General features: G+C 39.0%; 2 protein-coding genes across 2 annotated transcripts; both read left to right on the top strand.

The window, feature by feature from the left end:
• Positions 1 to 3,226: 3,226 nt before the first annotated feature.
• ice2 (interactor of little elongator complex ELL subunit 2) lies at positions 3,227 to 12,726 on the top strand. The gene is made up of 16 exons (XM_026175910.1): positions 3,227 to 3,390; positions 4,655 to 4,756; positions 4,853 to 5,204; positions 5,315 to 5,434; positions 5,537 to 5,671; positions 5,894 to 6,010; positions 6,371 to 6,530; positions 7,265 to 7,446; positions 7,538 to 8,318; positions 8,420 to 8,589; positions 8,670 to 8,799; positions 9,880 to 9,964; positions 10,164 to 10,214; positions 11,685 to 11,928; positions 12,402 to 12,463; positions 12,545 to 12,726. The coding sequence occupies exons 1-16, from the start codon at positions 3,377 to 3,379 to the stop codon at positions 12,585 to 12,587; spliced, it is 2,748 nt and encodes a 915-aa protein (XP_026031695.1). The 5' UTR covers positions 3,227 to 3,376; the 3' UTR covers positions 12,588 to 12,726.
• Positions 12,727 to 12,806: 80 nt separating this feature from the next.
• On the top strand, positions 12,807 to 17,055 carry LOC113026782 (annexin A2-A-like). Its single transcript, XM_026175911.1, has 13 exons — positions 12,807 to 13,026; positions 13,606 to 13,658; positions 13,944 to 14,037; positions 14,532 to 14,626; positions 14,735 to 14,848; positions 14,993 to 15,083; positions 15,273 to 15,352; positions 15,524 to 15,583; positions 15,773 to 15,866; positions 15,984 to 16,079; positions 16,224 to 16,282; positions 16,538 to 16,660; positions 16,763 to 17,055. Exons 2-13 carry the CDS (start codon positions 13,611 to 13,613, stop codon positions 16,820 to 16,822), a joined length of 1,014 nt encoding a protein of 337 aa, XP_026031696.1. The 5' UTR covers positions 12,807 to 13,026; positions 13,606 to 13,610; the 3' UTR covers positions 16,823 to 17,055.
• Positions 17,056 to 18,273: the final 1,218 nt, after the last annotated feature.

The following is an 18,273-nucleotide window of genomic DNA, read 5'->3' as shown; positions in this document are numbered from 1 at the left end:
CGGTTTCTCCAGAACCAGTGGCACAAGCCTTTTGCACCACACTGAAGTGTTAAAATGTACACGAGAGGATTGCCATTTGAAGACAAAGTTGACCTTTTTCTTTTCTCTCGACTCTGTAGCAAATATCAGTAAGAATATGCTTGCAATAATACACAACGTATCACACTGAGTGCCTCTCGGTGTAACAAAATGCATACATGGTTTTGATTGTCCTTTTTTGTTGTTGTTTTTGTGGTTTTTCCAGATGTGTACTGAAGTGACAATGTATTTTGTACATGAGGGGGAATTGTCGCTCGCTCATGCTTAAAATGTTTGTTTTTTTTGTTTGTTTTTCTCAAACTCTCTCTCTTCATGTGTTGTTCATTCTTTTTCGCGTGGGTTGTTGTTGAAGGGTTCCGATGTGTAGATGGTCTGTTTAGAGTGTACACGTCACCCCTCACGTCATTTCGGAAACATAACTGGGAACGTCGCTTCTCGTTGGTCGACAAATGCTCGCGGACGATATTACAGAAGTGTTCTCCTGCACATTGTTTTGATTTTTCTGGTTGAGCAAAAAAAAAAGAAAAAAAAAGAACTAAACAAACAAAAAATACCTAACAGAAAGTCCACATTTCTTCATTTTCTGTTAGTGTTAAATCTACTTTTTCTTTTTTATTTCACTGAGGATGGAAGATTTACTAATGCATTGTATATTAAGTATTTGTATGTGTTTGTAAAACAGACATACGATGCATCTGGATTTCTTTAATGTTCTGTGTTCAATGTGCCCTCGGTCTGTTGGGGTAATTTAACATAAAAAATGGGGTGGGTGCGTGGGGGAGGGTGGAGCAAGGGTGGCTTCTTTTTTTTCCATGCAAAAGCAGTACGAATTACGGAAAAAGCCGAAACTAGTGTGTGGTTGTCACAAATTTCTAAGTCACATGTTTGCTACTGATGTAAAATGGGGACAGATGATCATGTACCTTTTTATCCAGCTCTTTTGAACTCTCTTTAGCAGGTAGTCTATTCACAAACGTAGTTTTGCTCCTTCTTGTCTGATTCTTAAATATGAAAATAAGTATTTTGATTCATTTTGTAAATACGGCTGTAAAGAAAAATAAGAAATTTAATGTTGTCTTTTAAATACTTTTCATTCTAATATGAATGTTGTTATATTGTACTTAGAAACTGTACCTTTAATATTACCTTTATTAAAAGTGCATTGGACACATCGATTTTAGATGTGCTTTATGTGCTGTTATCCCATAATAAAATTTACCGCTTGTAATGGGCTTTGTTTTTTCCCTGGCTGTTTATCTGTCTCCTGTTGTCTGCTCTCTGTATTCAGCTCACACTAGAAAAGTTAAACCGCACGTTCTGCCGTTACTTAATCAGAGTGACGAGCCTCACTCCGCTAGAAACTTTTCTTAATGACTGAATTATGTGGACAATACCCAGATCTAAATAAATCTGTGGTGACTAAAAGAATGCAAAATCTGAAGCTTCTCCAGAAATCTGGATAATCATTTCACTTGTATTAATTATTTTAATGAATGACTCTTTATACATTTTTCATTAAATGTTTTCCATGTAATACATTTTAGATTTTGATTAAGCATTATTAACTGCAAAACTGTGGAATAATATCCAACATTTCAGATTGTTTTTCTATATGTGCTTACAGTCATGTGAACTCTATGCAGGCCTGTGCAAAGTTAAATGCACCCTTGTTGCTTCCATAGGAGTTTAGAGGCTCATCAAATGCACTTAATTAACTGAGCATCAGCAAATGTGATCACCTCTATAAAAGCAATGATGGGAGTTTTCTGACCTGCAGCATTTCGTTGTGTGTTAATACAACAGCATAATCTTCACAGGTGTGGACATCCTAACAAATGCAAACCTCAGAGAAAAGAAAACAAGAATTACTCAGACTCTACAGGACTCAGTATGTTAAATATTAAAGTTTTTGACAGTACAATTAGAAAAAGGCTGAATATTTATGGCTTGTTTGGACGGGTGGCCAGAAGAAAGACTTTTCTCCCTAAAAACAACACGACAGAATGCCTTAAGTTTGCAAAGCTGCATCTGAACAAACCACAAGACTTCTGGAACAAAGTCTTCTGGATAGACAAGATCAAAGCGGAGATGTTTGGCCATGCACAGCATCACTTTTGGTGAAACACAGCATATCAGCACCAACACCTCATACTAGCAGTCATGCACGGTGGTGGAGTCCTGATAATTAGGGCTTGTTGTGCAGCCACAGGACCTGGGAACCACGAACTCCTCTGTACAGTGTACTGAGTGGTATTCTAAAATATGAGGTAATCTGTCTGATTGCTGAAGTTGGGGATGGCAAGAAGACAATGACCCCAAGAACAGCAGCAGGTCTACACCAGAAAGGCTGTAAAAATAAATTAATCAAGGCATTGCAAATGGGACTTTAACAGAGCTTTGCCTGCAAATCAATGAACTGAAGCAATTTTGTAAAGAAGAGTGAGCAGAAATCCTTCAACAATGATTTCTTCAAGTTATTGCTGCTAAAGGTGGTTCCTCGGGCAACAAAATATCTATATGGACGCCAGAGTTCAATGGAAAAAGCAAGTCTCTTGATTTTAGAAAAGACCAATAGAAGGGTTTAAGTTTGTCAAATGTTAAATAGTGCTATTACTTTTGGTGTTTTTGATCTTAGTTTTCATACACCTCAGCAGAGTAGTGGAGCATGTAAGCTGCATTCAGGTTAATGCCTGAGACCGCTGTGGATATGAGCAAGAGATCCAGATAGGTCTCCCTATAATTATCTGTACTAGAGCTGGGACTCGTATCTCCAGATATAATAAGATTTTACAGACCCCAAGATAGCAACTAACAGCGGTCTCAGAAACCACACAGAGACGGGGCTCAGAACTGGACAGCAAAGGTTCTTTGGACATTATTATTACATGAAGGGAATTACCTGCTCGTAGCAAAATTAGAATACAGCATGCTCTTTTCCCCTCACTTTGCTGAAAAAAGGTCTTCCTTAATTCAAAGTAAGGAGAGTTATTTGTAAACAGACACCATGGAGATGTTTTAGGCTGTTGGCGTGAACACACATTCAAGTGTATTTTTCTCTTTCATAGATGGGCAGGGAAACTGTTACCGAGCACTAAAGCAAAGCTGCAAAGAAATGTCATCTTATTTGTAACCAAATACACACACACACAAAAATAATAAAATCGATTGATTAATAGTTACCATCCGTTAGGGGGCAGCAATGCACACAGAGCGGTTAATGTCAGCAGAATTTTACCAAGACGAATACTGTCGCTCAACAAACGTGTGTTAGCCAGATAACACTAAAGTTAACAGACAGTAGTGCAGTTTTTCCTGTGGACCGCTGTCACAGACCACCATGGAGCTCACATGGTACGTAGCATTCTCACTGCCACTGGTTTCTGTCCTTTGAATCCTTGTGGATATTATTTGTCAGCTTGAGCTAAGTACGCTCGCTACATCAAGTAAGGATTAGCACATGCTGGCTAACAGGAGTTGAGAGAGCTCACTTACGCTTTGTGCGGCGTTGACTTAACGTTATTTATATGGACTCAAATCCCATTTAGTGGCTACCTTAGGAGTAAAACCTTTAATGTTTAACTCCGAACAGGAGCCGAAACATGTGCTTACAAAACGAGGCTGCACCATGTTATTTATCCTTGGCTAGCTGTCTGTCAAGCTGCTTAAATAAGACAGGAAGTTAGGGAACTGTTAGACACTTCCACCATTAAAAAAAAAAAAAAATCTAAATAAATGTTGTTTTACCAGTTAAAAAAATAATGTTGTTTCTATATTATTTCGTTTTTCTCGCTCATTTTTCCAGTATGCTGATACCGTTAGCTAAACACTAGATTTTGTATTGTTTGTACCTGACGTTACAACTTTAATTTTTTTTTTTTTTTTAATTTATAATCAGTTCTGTTCAAGAATTCATTATAACAACAACAAAACAACTTTTATATTTTGAAAGGGAAAACAGGAAGTTGCACCTGAGAACAGCTGCGCAACATTTCTCTCAGAGAAACACGTGTTTCACTTTGTTTACTCTCTGTTTGGCGGAAACGTTGATTTGATAATAATAAGACTTATACCAGAATTAGAATTATATTTGTGCAAAAAAATAGTGCATTAAAATATATTTTAATATTTCGTTTATTAAAGTAACTGAAAAATGAAATCAAATTGTGTATATATTACATTTTTTGGATATATTGTGATATTGCTATTATTATCACTGGGATTTAAAAAAAACATCCATAAGTTAAATATGAAGTTGGGGTATTTTTTTCGAAACTTTGAGTCAGATACCTTGAAATTGCGACACTAAGTCAAACCTTTAAGAAAATAACTTCAGAAGGTGTTTCCCCCCCCCATAGTCAGTAAATTTTATTTATAAAATACTTTTTTTAAAGTGAATATTGAATATTTATACTTTTGTTAATTATCTGTCAGGTGGCTTTTTTATTTCTTTTTGTCTTACATAAACAAGTTTATCTACCGTAGTAATCAATATTTTTTAATATACAACAGCAATATAAAAACACCAGTTAAATTCTAGAAACGTTTGGCACTTTGGACGGGTTTAATAACAACATAGGGTCTCTAATATCTTTTATTTTTTCATTTTAAATTGAAGGGAAGACCACCCAGTTCCTGAAGGACCTTTCTTTTCCAGAGATGTTTATGACAAATATTCCCTTGCACCTAATATCAGAGAACTGTGGGCCTTTCTCCGAGGGTATGCCATTAAATTAACAGTTAAAGTAAACTATAATTTCAAGTGCATTTACACTATCTGTTTATTCTACTCGTGTTTTCATTCTCCTTCTTCAAGTCCTGTAGAGAATGCCAAAGCCAAACAGAAGTGTGGTGATGGGGCTGCAAAAGTCTCCCGCTCTCCTTCCACAAATGAAGCTGCAGAGTTTAAAGACAACAGTTGCATCAGCAGCCAAGCATCCTGCTGGGACAGCTGTGATAGTGAGGATCTAAGTGCAGACAAAGCCGTTGAAAGAACAGGAGACTTTGAGGATACCAAAAAATCAGGAGCAGAGCAGAAGCAGATTAAGAAAGATGCTCCCTTTCCCGAGCCCAGGCTCCCTTATCCCTGCCTGTCCAACATTTCTAGCAAACAACAGGAGACATTTCTTGGTTTTTTAATGAATAAGAAAACCAAGGATCCTCCAGAGGTATCAGCATTTGCATCTTAATGCTCTTAATGGGAGCTTAGTCCTGGTAGTTGTAATTCCATTACTTGGGGAAAAAAGACCCTGATTTTTTGTTTGCTTGTTTTTTCCAGGTCTTAAAGGCACGAGTGAACAATGAAGTGATGCACTTCAATAGCTACCTCCAAGATGTGGCTAGAATGTGTGCTGATGACTACAATTTCATATCACAAGGAGCTATGCAATATTCAGAGGTACTGATACTCCATCAGTTGCACCTCTCGTTAGCTTTATGTGGTTTAGTTCATAAGCAATGAAACACAAACCCTAATTGTTTTTTCTTTGTTGTTTTTAAGGAATTTTTAAGGAGCTGTTTGGAATGCATTAGGACGCTTCCCCAGTTCTACCAGATCCACGAGCTGACCAGTTTAACAGGAGGGACATTCGATCCAGGGCTGGCGCTGACCTTTGAAAAACAGCTGCTGAATATGGTAATGTACATCTGCAGCCGCTTTTCAGTCTCAGCAGTATCAGACTACAGCCGTATATAATTTAGTTGTTCAGAAATTAAAATGTCTTTTTTTTTCCTTGTTTAAAATTTTTTTATCATCACTTTGATACCTTCTCAGCTTCAAGTGTTGAATTGCAGAATCAGTTTTTTTGCTGTTGATTAAGTTTCTCTATTACCATATTTCTTCCCTTTATTTCTCCAGGGCAGTGTGAATATTACAGACCACAAGATAGTGCCTGCTGATGCACAACTTGCATGGGATTATCAGAGTGTTTCATCAGAGAATCCTCCAGCTAAAAAGGCTAAGGACATGCATGCTGTAAGCAATTGTCTCACTTTTTGTAATTGCTCCATCAAAGTAAGCCACAGACACGTTTTACTGCTAGAATGAGATTCATGACCTCAGGTCTATTGAAATTCTCTTTCGCCTCTTGCAGTTTTCACCAAAGACACCAGAGGGTGTTCATGTCTTGCTCAGCAAAATTAGACCTTATTGCATTTTTCTGAAAGATGCCAGGTCACACATGTTAATGTCAAACCCCGTTTAACTGTAGAAAGTTGTGTATCCACCTGTGTTTGTTTGACTGATACAGAAGATTTTCTCATGTTCTGGTAGTGTGATTTATTTATTTTTTTGTGTGTGTGTGTGTGTGTTTTGTTTTTTCCCCTCCCTCTCCAGACTGTCAGTGGTGATGGGAATGCTGAGAAGCTCTGTGCTTGTTATGAGCCTCATGTTTGTTTGACTCGAGATGCCTTGGTCAGGCTGCTGGACAACCATGGCCCTGAATTTGTGGAGCAATGGGAACTGCCTGTTTGGGTCAAATTAAACCAAGGAAAAGGTACAGCACACATCACATGCTGTCGTACTGGAAGTTAATTAGAGCCAGTTTAAGTTTTACTTCCAGCAATTAAAAATGTGCTATCATGGTGAAGCGAGAAAAAAATATAGATTACCCTTTTTAAACTTAACAGGTTTTAAATTAAATTCTGTTTTGAAGAATATAGGGCATATTATGACCTAACAAAAACATGCTGCAGAATTGAGCTTCATAGGATTACCAAAAAAGAAAAGAGCAGAAGACATGTTCACATTTTTTAAAAGTGAGAAATAAATTATATGTTTATGAGACACATAGAGTATCTAATACCTCATTGATGCTCACTGTTGTCACCTTCATGAAGTGTGGTGTGCTGCAAAAGTGACGTCACAACTGCTGGCACGCATTACTTTAGCGTCATTTTAGCTTGCTGTGCACCTTTTGTAGTTTTGTAGCCTTGTGCGCGTGCCAGTCATTACTTCCATTTCACTGAAATGTCAGTACAGGAGCTCACAAATTTGAAGAATCTGTAACAACATTGCTGTAACAGCTTGAAAAGATGACACTTCCTGGCAAAAACTGGCAAAAATGTCTTTGCTTCCTGCAACAAGACTGTGAGGACATCACAGTTGGTGCACAGCACAGCCAATGTGGTGACCATAAACTAGGCATTAGGTAGCTATTGTGTGTATTGATGTTATATATGGCCTGACGGTGGTACTGTTTCACATGGCCCTTTTTATTCTTATTCACAGTCGATAATCAGAAGAAGACTGTGTATATAGACTCGCCACTCCTGAAGACTGAAATGACAGTAAGAGAAAGGAGTCATATCTATCATGAAGAGAGTTTGAAGCGGTCCATCAAGAAGAATGGAAGTAAAAATGTGTTCCATTTGATGACAGAGCTTCCTGTAAATAAGCAGAACCCCTCACAGGTATGTTTATGTGTAAATTAACTGTGGTAGTGGTGGTGTTATCTGGTCTTATTTCATTAGAGCAATTCTTCTTCTTCTGTTTCTGACATAGGAAATTTCCCAGAGGAGTGAAGTTTCTCTGGGAAACAGTGGTCTGGATTTTGAGGTGGATCTCACCGACCTGGAGACATTTGGAGAGACGTCAAAGTGTAAGAAGATCCCAGATGAACAGGGTGGTTATATTAAAAGTAAAAAAGATAGAGGGTCCCCACTTTCAAAAAAGATTAAAACGTTCAGTGAAGAGATGAGCAGCTCCTCAATAAAAACTAACGACTCTGTGTCAGAGCCAGCTCAGCAGGTTTTGAGTGAGCACATTCAACCAGGGACTGAACAAGCAAGACAAGACCCTGCCCTGCAAAGTGATGAAGACCAAGCTTTTACTGGAGACTCGGATGATGAGAAACTGGTCATTGATGACTCGATGTCTCCAGTGAACACTGTCCCAAAACAAAGTAAACCTCAAACTGTAACGTGCTCTGCAGACCCTCCAGTTGTTCCTGCTTCTGAGTCCACCCCTGAAAGTTCAGAGATGTCTTCCCCTCAAAGAGTTACAAGGGCCAGACGGCAAACCAAAAGAGCAAAGGATTCTGGGGACCAGCTAGGTGAGATCCTGCGCATGCAGACAGCCATGTTCAAGTCTGCCAACGAGATGGCCAAATGCTCTGCTAAGTCGCCCACCCGATGTGCAGGGCCATCAGTTCACTCTCATCCAACATTGCTGGTTAAACCGTGTGTGTCTTCATTTTTGGAGAGAAACCAGAGCAAGGATGGCGAAACCTGTGTGGTTCCCCCCAACTCTTCATCCCTCAGTGCTGACACTAAAGAACATAAAAGTTAGTGTTGATTGATTTTCAATATGGTGGTTTAATTTCTGTGTGACGTGATTACCATGCAATGCTTCATTGACTCTCTGCTCCTTTATTGACCCCCTCAGAGCTTCTTTCACAAGACCTGCAGGCTACAACAGAAGATGAGCAAGATTACGAGGTTCCTGTTGAGGGCAGCCTGTTTTATAAACTCTACAGTCTGCAAGACTTGTTACTCATGGTGCGCAGCTCTGTCTCTCTGACCCACACGAGAAAAGTAGGCAGCAGGAAAAACCAGGTATAAACATTCATTCTGTATATGCACAATCCTCAGAATGAGATTTGTTTTTAATATTGACATTTGATCTGTCCCAATAGCATACACCAGTGCATGTCTTGCCTAAGCTGGAGTACCAGTTGTGTTATGGTGTTGAGTGCCTAACCAGGAGCGAGGTATGCAACTTGTGGACAGAGACTTTGCTTCACTCCAGCACAGTATCTTACATAGGTAACGTTTTTATCCTTGTTACTTTCAAACTTGTTGCTTTGAGATACTATTAAAATGATGATGGTTATGTTCCACACATGGTTCTAAATTGAGCTAAAGGAGGGACCCTTTGGCTTTCCTTTTTTTAACCTCGTTGCCAAGGAAATAGCCAATGTATCATTTAGACAGCTTAAAACAGGCCACAATACAATCAGTGGGGCAGATCCTTCCACAAACCAGAGAAATAGTCTTCAGATGACTCATCGTCCTCCTCTGACTGTAATGGTTAGGTTTACTTAGTTGCCATAGCTACAGCCACATGTGATCATGTGTTATTACAGTGAATGCAGTGTGCAAAGCTAAGCTAAGTGTTGTTTTGGGCTTGAGTTGCATTGTCAGTGTCTCCGTGCTGCTTATCTATGACTCAAGATTCGGGGAAAGACTGCACCTTTTGTCTGTGCTAGGTTCACTGAACTGACTCATGTAATCTTGACATGCATGTTCTGTGTTCCTTTTGCCTATTGGATTAATTAAACACCTTTATAGTTCACAAAAGGTACACACATTGGCACAAGTTTCATATGTTCAGCTTCACTGCTGTAAATGTAGCCATTCAAGAGAATGGCTAACAGGCCTGTGTGGCAAAATAATGTCTGGTTTTGCCACTAGTGGTAAGAACATTGAGCTATATGAAATAAATAATATCCCCCAGCTATTGAAATTATATGGTGCTAATAGACTTCCTTATTTACTTGGCTCTTTGTGGTTTATCATGTGGTTTGTCATGGGGCATTCTGCTATTGTGTATTTATGGCTGCTGTTGTCAGCTCTAAAACACTCTGCAAATGAAGGAAGACACTGCTGAAATATGCAGGCCTTTCCAGCTGGAGTGGGAGGCAGGGAAGGATCAAGATGAGAGGGGGCCAACGAGCATTTCTTAACACCCACTCAAGCTGGTTAACAATGCTGGCAAATCACCACAGACTAATTACTTTGTGAGCACCAGACATAGCACGGATGATGAAGTGAAGCTCTTGATGTGCACACTAGCTCTTGTTGTTCTCTCAGTTTGTCTTTCACCCTGTCTCCATGACTCTGTAGCGCACATCAATGCACACACATCAAAAGTAGCTCTGCTGCGAAAGCTGCCTGATGACTGGAAGCAGAACGTCTCCTGTGGGTTCAAGTGAGTGTTGTTTCAACAAATGTGTGTCGATAAAAAGGATTAAGCTAATCATCTCAGAATGATTGTGTTACTTAAGATTTCGAGTTTGTCTTCTTGAGTTTCAGTCAGTGTTGATAATCCAGGCCTTTTCATCACCTCTGAATCTGTTAGATGCCAAGTAAAGCAGATAGACTGAAACTTGCTGATGTCTCTTTTCCAGGCTTTCCAAGTCATTAAATATACTCCACCACCTACTGAAAAAACTTACTGGGTAAGTTGTTGCTGACACAAATTATATTATTACTATTTTTGTTTGTATATTGTTGTCATTGAGATCCTCCACCCAAATTTTATTTGATAATTGTAAGTGTGTGCACAGATTTATTAAAATGTACAAACATACATGCAGATACATTATATAAAGCAAAAACAGAGTTTATATAATTCTATCACACTTGAAAGTCAATATTTGGTGTGACCGCCTTTATAATTCAATACAACCTGGATGAACTCTTGGGCAAACTTTCTTTTCATTTCTTTAAGCAGTCTCCAGGAATCGTCCTCCAGGCCTCTTGAAGGACATTCAAAGCTCTTCTTTGAATGTCGGCTGTCTTTTGTTTTATTCTCTGTTAACATGATCCCACATCTTCAGTAATGTTGAGGCCCGGCTTCTGGGGAGGCCAAACCATGACTGATAGAGTTCCATGGTGTGTTTTTCCTCTCCAGTTAAGCTTTTACTGCAATGACGATGTGCTTATGGTCATTTTCATGCTGGAAAAGGTAGCCAGTTGCCAATCAGACTCTTTCCAGATGGTATGGATATAATATCTGACAGCTCTTTTCTATCTTTTGTTAATCTTAAACCATGACTGAGCCTTCACCATGCTTTAGAGCAATAAGACCCCCCCTCCCTCCCTGAGTACTTTTTTTTTTTTTTTTTGCTTGCCCCATTTGGTTCCTTAGCCATCAGAATTGTTGTCTGAAGACCAACAAGGATACCCAATGGATTTACTTTGCCAAATGGATCATCGTGGCATTGCCGTATTGGTCCATTTGATCGACCTTTGTTTTTATTATTTATTATATTTTATTTTCAGATGTTACAGACGGGACAGACATGAGTGAGGGATCCCTCCTTGAGTACTGACACTAATGAACACAAAAGTTGATGTCGATTGATTTTCAATATGTTGGTTTAATTTCTGTATGACTTGGTTAACATAACAGTGCATCATTGACTTCCTGCTCCTTTATTGACCCCCTCAGAGCTTCTTTCACAAGACCTGCAGGCTACAACAGAAGATGAGCAAGATTACGAGGCTCCTGTTGAGGGCAGCCTGTTTTATAAACTCTATAGTGTTTGGTTAAATGTTGATGAATTGAATGTAAAGTCTATACCCCAAGGAGTTTTTTTTTTTTTTTTTTTTTTTCAAACTTGCTCATCACCTTCAGGTTATCAGAAAGTTGGCTATTGATTTGTAAAGCTTTGTTTAAGCCGATGAAGTGTTCACACTGTTCGCTCTGGCTGCCTCGGGCTAAAACTGTGACGCAAGTCTGCCTTCATGTTTGCGCTGGAGAATTACTCAATCAGAGAATTACTCAATGACACTCGGTACATGTGTCAACTTCTTTGTCAGCGCTTCATTCTTCATCATTTCTTCCAAGAATGGAGAAATCATTGCAGTGCTACAACATGTTTCTGTGAGTGACACAGTCTCAAGGACTTTGTTTGCTTTTGTAGGTTAGAGGAAGGACGATACCTGATTGCACATAAATCGGGGGAACCGTTTGTGACCATCCTCAAAGCAGCACATGGAAAAGGGAATCTGGGGGGATACGACCTGCATCAGGCCCACAGCTCTGTTCCACAACCCCCGGCCTTTGGCTTTGTGCCTTGGATACCTGTTGATCCAGCTGTAGTCCTGCCCTTCCACCAGCAACATGGAAGGGTCCCCTGCACCTTTCCACCAACACCCATTGTGAAGGTTTGTATTCATGTTTTCGCTACAGTTACCCTGTTAATTCAAAACATTATAGGGAAAAAATCTCCACAACAACAGACATGTGGCCCAGGTTAATAAAGAGCAACAAGAGGAAAGGTTGCTATGTTTATATTAATATCTAGGAAGTCCCCACCCCCACTCCAGAGAATTTGTAAAAGCAAAAATAACTCTTCTAACAAGTTGAACCAGAAGCTGCCTCATATTTGTTAATGGCAAAGCCTAAAACTAACAGCAGGGACAAATACTGAGAAGAGTTATTGGCTTTTCTGGTTTAGATTCTGAGACATTCATTGGAGGTCTGTCTGAAATTTAACATAGCAAATAGCTGAACGGCATTCTTTATTCACTTACCGTAACAGCTTTTGGTAAAACAAGTTTTCAGCCAAGCAACTTTGAGCACTCAGTCCTTCTGAAAATGACAAATAAACATATTCTCTTATTGTCCATCCTACCAGAAAACCAATGGAAGCAACAAGAAGACGTGCAAGCAGAAGAAACGTACAGCCAAGCGTAACACGTATGTGAAAAAGCTAATTCAAAAGTCGTTTTAAGATCCCTTTGTTAATGTATTGTCATATAACTTCATGATTTGCATTAGGAGAGCTGGAGGAGGAGCTGCACATGCATGCCTAAAGAAATAAAAGCAAAGTCCTTAAATTATAAATGTGGATCCTGATGCACTTTTATTCTATATAACCTGTAATTTTGTTCAAAGGTATGTTTGTATGTATTTTGTTTACTTTTTGTGTGAAAAAGAGTTAATAAACTGAAAGTGATTTATAACGTTCGGATGTTTTGACTGTGGGAAGTTGGGATCAGACACACCTAGGATTTCTCCTAACGGCACAAGGCTTCAGTCACTTTGAATAGTGTGTGGGAAAACTTAGCTCTAAAACTCTGAGCTGCTGACTCGTAGCAGATTAGGGTGGAGTCATGAGTCCACAGAAAGGGGGAGGGAATCCGTCAGGGGAAGTGAAGTGGGAAGCCTTTTCATATCTCTGAAAAGTTGAGCCTCCACACCCAATCCATTTAAACATCACCAGGACAAATCTGTGCATCATCTCAGCTTTTACAGCTCAGGTAAGTGTGCTGGAATTTTGTCAACTGTTTGTTAATAGAATAAAAGGAAGTACGGTTCAGTTTACACTGCATAAAGCTTCAAGGAGTTTTAAGGAGGCATTTTGCATTCACGAATCATGACATATGACTTGCATTTTCACAGTTTGTATAAAAGAGTCTCACTTCTGTTTTAAGTTTCAGTTAAGTTTTAATTCTTCAGGTTCTTAAAGCAGTTTTTTCCCCTTGTCCACGTGTGAAAGAACTCAGTTGCCTTACGACATCGAAGTGCAGCAGCACATTTTCCAGGGCGTGTCACTTCGGTGTTTCTAATGCGTCTGAAATCTTTTACTAGAAACTCCTCTGAATGTGGCAGAGCAGTCAAAAAGAAATAACCATTCGTCAAAGGAATAAATTCCCCTGCAGTCACTCGGCTTTGTAAAAAGCAACAACTTGATTTAACTTCTCTGCCTTTGTTAGAAAGACCTTGCTTTACCTTCTCAAACGATTACATCTCCAGTCAAAATAAACATGGTCTTGTGCAAGTCAGTGATAGGATTATAGCGAGATTTGATTATGAGATTTTTTTTTTCCCCACAACAGTGAAAATGGCTATGGTATCAGAGTTTCTGGGACAGCTGTCTCTCAACATTGGTGTAAAGTCCTGCTTTCTTTTTTTTCTTCTTTATCATGGCAACTCTTATTTTATCATTTATTTGTTGCATGTATATGTAATGTTTAACTTCTCCACCGGCAGCCTGCCACATTTAGCTTTAAGGGTGAGCTTTGTTTCAGTCACATACTAAAATACGTTCTCTGGGAAACTGACATTAGCTGAACTCGTGCACTCAACCTGACCTTTTGTGTGCCACCAGTTTCCTAATGGAGGTTAAGAGGTTAACAACAAAACAGTTAGTTTACTTCTTGCTTTGACTTCTCAGGGTCAGGATCCTTTGTTCCCCACTGTGGTACCTGCTCCTGACTTTGACCCTGATAAAGATGCTGCCAGGATAGAGACCGCCATCAAAACCAAAGGCAAGATCTCTCTCTCCAAAAAAAGAAAAAAAGGAAAAAGAAATGGTGCTTGGTTCTGCAAATTCTTGCAACAGATGAGTGACTGGTATTTGTGAGTCAGCCTCGTGGCTTAAAATGTTTGGACCACATTGGGAACATCTCCATGTCCACGCCCCAGTGCTGGCAGAGCTGTGTTCTGGCTGCTGACTGAGAGCTACTGGCACTCCTAACAGCCCACCATCGTGCTGTGGTGAAGAATGTGTTCAGAGTGGAAAAATGTTTTTCTGCAAATAAGAATAGGAGGAAATTACACCTTATGCCCATGTTGCGTTTAAACCTTTACTCAGACACGATATTTGTGTATATCCATCCCCTCTTCTTCTTTTAAAAGGTTGTTGTAGGGATTTACTGATTGTGTCTTTCTTTTGTCATCATAACCTAATCAGATTTCTTAGTATTGTTAAAAAAAATTCATTCATTTGTGTAATTAATGTGTTCAAATCATGTATAATCAGGTGTGGATGAGCAGACCATCATTGATGTCCTAACAAAGCGGACATACGCCCAAAGGAGAGAGATTGCTTTTGCGTATGAAAGGAGGGCAAAGAAGGTACAGCAGGCCTAAACTCCTTCATGGCTTTAAAGCGCCATTCTTTGTCTTTTCAGCAATATGCCAGACATTAAGCATGATCAGGTAATGCTGTTATAATTTATATAGGACATGATCTCAGCCCTGAAGGGTGCTTTGTCTGGCTCACTGGAAACTGTAATCCTTGGACTGATGAAGAGCACGGCGCAGTTTGATGCCTCAGAGATCAAGGCATCCATCAAGGTAAAGTGTGGTTTGTTTGTTTTTTCTCTCTCAGGGAGATTTTGTGGAAGGGCAACACCGCCCTCTGCTGGAAACAAAAAGCCATTAGTCTTATGTCTTCAGATGGCTTTCAGGTGTGATCGTTTAAAATTCTCCTTTTTTCAGGGATTAGGAACTGATGAAGAAACACTGATTGAGATTTTGTGCTCACGTAGTAATGATGAGCTGGTAGAAATCAAGAAGGTCTACAAGGAATGTAAGTACACTTTGAAATCCTGTGTAAAGTTTAGATTACAGTTGAGGTTGCGTGCTTTTCATTTACTATGCATTGTTCTTGTTGTATTACGTATCATATCATGTCTTGATCAGTCATAAATCAAGTTATGTGACTACTCTGGTTTCAAGAGATGGCTAAATCCCCGACGTGAAAATCTAATTTTTATAGTGTTCAAAAAGGAACTGGACAAAGATGTGGCTGGAGATACTTCTGGAAACTTCGCTAAGTTACTATTGGCTCTTGTGCAGGTGAGACGTAGCTGCATTGTTCCTTAAGATTTACATACATATAGGTGACAAATTAAAAGAAACTTTCATAATTACATCCATGCAGGCATTTGGTGCCAAATATAACCTGTAAAAATGACTTTTCAGCAGTTGCTTGTGAAAATGACCTGAATGTTGTTTATTTTGCTGCAGACCAAGAGAGCTGAACCGTCCTCTATTACAGACTATGAAAAGATTGATGAAGATGCCAGAGTAAGTTGTTTGCCTTTGAATTAAACAGATTTTTGTTTGGGTCTTATATTCCCGTCATGTATAGAATAATAGAATAATTAATATAGAATAATTAGACACGAATGAAATTTTTTCGTTGTCCATGAACGGCTCTTTTCTGTGCCACAAGCTAAATTCTGGCACTGTTTAAGGATATTTCCTCATGCCTAGGCTCTCTATGATGCTGGAATAAAAATTAAAGGGACTGATGTGGCGACCTGGATCTCCATTATGTCTGAGAGAAGTGTACCCCACCTCCAAAAAGGTGCCCCATCCTTTTTACTAAGAGCACTATTAATACATGTGGATTTGTGATCCTCTGTTGCAAGTTGTGAAATGGACCCATTACACCACTCAAAGATTTTTTTCTTCTGTGTCTTAGTATTTCAGAAGTACAAGAGTTACAGCCCCTACGACATGCAGGAGAGCATTGTGAAGGAAGTTAAAGGAGACTTGCAAACATCCTTCCTGGTGCTAGGTACACTTTAGCAGTGCATTTAGATTATGAATGAATGACAACTCCCCAGTTTTGGTTTAAGAATTCCTTTCAAAGTGATAAGAAACATATCTGCAGAATGTAAGATGTACTCCTGTTAATATTTGTTCTTTTTATTTGTTCCAGTTCAGTGCTTTGAAAACAAACAGCTGTACTTTGCCAAAAGACTCAATGAAGCCATGAAGGTACTCGCACTACTGTTCTTTTCCTTTTTCTTGAGATGTGGCTATTTTGAGGGCTAGACTGTTTTTTTGTTTTGTTTGTTTTTTTAAATCTAGCAGATGTAAGAAATACATCTGCTTGTGAAAGTGTAATTTAGCTGCAGGAACACAGAGAATCCAAAGTTGACAAAAGTTATCTTACAACAGTGTTGCATCAGCTGCTGCAGTTAAGTTTGGAGCGTGTGCAACTTAAGTGCTGACTTGTGCTCGTTTCCTCAGAGTAAAGGGGCCAAAGAGAAGATGGTGACCAGAATTATTGTGTCACGCTGTGAGGTGGACCTGAGAAAAATCTGCTCTGAATACAAGTCCTGCTTTGGGCAATCTCTGCAACAGACTATTATGGCAAGTGAATTTTCTAACCTGCCTCTGGTCTATGAGTGATTTACAGTAAAGCTTGTTCTGTCATGCAGCATGTCTGACTTGCTGTTTCTGTTCCTTCTCCAGGAACATACCAAGGGAGACTACCAGAAGGTACTGCTTGGCCTCTGTGGACCAGGGCAATAAAAAGAGTCATCAGATGCAAAAGATCCTCTTTATCCATAGCTGGAAAGCTGCGCTTTGAATATCAGCTGGAGCCCTCCTAAGCTCATCTCATGTTTTCTGGATTTGCATTTGAATGCAACATTTAAGGAGAGATTTTTTTTTGTCTTTTTTTTTGTATTTCATACATGAAGAGTCTGTGTCAAGGTTTGTTTGTTATACCAAAACGGAAATAAAGTTGCTTTGTTTGAACATTGCTCATTTTTTTGCCTCAATGTTGCTTTATGTGGATGTTTACATGAATCGCCACCAGAGGGCGATATATGTAAACGGTAAAAGCAGCTGCAGAAAGCTCTGCCCCTCTGTCTCTGGGCCTTACATTGCCTATATCTGCAGAAGGAATGCAGATATGTAAAAAAAAACAAAAGATATATGACAAAATATTTTTTTAACAGCAACCTTTTTACCCACCATTATTATCCTTATTCTTAATTATTGGGCATTTTATAAATATGTGAAAGGAAATGAAAATGACAAAAAACATTTTGTCTGCACAAGAAATGAAAATACATTTCTGAGCTTTGAATATAAAAAAAAAAAATACTGTATACATTTTCTTCCAATTCAGACATTCGATGGCAAGCCTCATTTGCAAACATAAAGATTCACGACCATAAAAACATTAATGTACAGTGTGAGCAGTGCTGCGTGTTTTCAGATAAAGAATTACAAGAAAAAAGCTTCGGTTTCCACTATGAGATTCCATCAAGATGATTTAATCATTAGTGTGTTTTTCTGTGTTTGTTTGGTGCTAATATTTTAATTGAAAATGTTAATTTTACCTCCGGCCAAGATGATTTGCATACCACTAAACAAGTGTCTATACAACGTGTTTCTGCTGTTTAGTTTGTGGTCTCTCAGGATGAAATAACCACCACAGTGTTGTCAAGGCATTTCTACTGAAGTATAAGGGAAAAAAATAGCCCCAAAAGGCAAGTTCAGTGCTGCTGAACACAGCGATGAGGAAAGGATCGGAAGGAAAGTGCAATAATCTTGCGAAAATAAAGCGGCGTGCTGTGGCTCAAATATGATAGAAGCCCATCTGTTACTGTGGGAGAAACCGCCTGATAAAATAATGCTTCTGTCAAATATTTTCAGTGGTTGAATGGCTGAGAAGAGAAACGGCTTCAAATTTTAACAAGGCGTCAGATTTATGGTCATTTTGTAATAATATTGATGAGAACATTAGCCCTTTGTGATGGTTTGTGTTTATGAGCAATAAAAAAATAAAATATAGCATAAAGTAAGATAAAACAGTATTTTGCAAAGGAGTGAGTGAGATTTATGCACGCATACAGTGACAGATTAATCTCTGCATCATAAAGGGAAAAGTACCACCATATTTTTCACTTTTTTTATATGGATGTACAACATGCTGTTCTGTTCAAGGCCAGCCCGTTGGGACCTCCAGCAAA

The sequence above is a fragment of the Astatotilapia calliptera genome, chromosome 7 (genome assembly GCF_900246225.1).
Source record: "Astatotilapia calliptera chromosome 7, fAstCal1.2, whole genome shotgun sequence".
NCBI lineage: Eukaryota > Metazoa > Chordata > Actinopteri > Cichliformes > Cichlidae > Astatotilapia > Astatotilapia calliptera.
Note: the sequence above shows the minus strand (reverse complement) of the source record. Positions and strands in the feature narration are given on the sequence as shown.

Coding starts and splice junctions, on each gene's coding strand:
- LOC113026782 (XM_026175911.1), top strand. CDS start 13,611: ATGGCTATGGTATCAGAGTTTCTGGGACAGCTGTCTCTCAACATTGGT. Junction 13,659..13,943: donor AGCTGTCTCTCAACATTGGT/GTAAAGTCCTGC, acceptor TTGACTTCTCAG/GGTCAGGATCCTTTGTTCCC. Junction 15,353..15,523: donor TACTATTGGCTCTTGTGCAG/GTGAGACGTAGC, acceptor ATTTTGCTGCAG/ACCAAGAGAGCTGAACCGTC.
- ice2 (XM_026175910.1), top strand. Junction 4,757..4,852: donor CTGTGGGCCTTTCTCCGAGG/GTATGCCATTAA, acceptor TCCTTCTTCAAG/TCCTGTAGAGAATGCCAAAG. Junction 6,011..6,370: donor AGGCTAAGGACATGCATGCT/GTAAGCAATTGT, acceptor CTCCCTCTCCAG/ACTGTCAGTGGTGATGGGAA.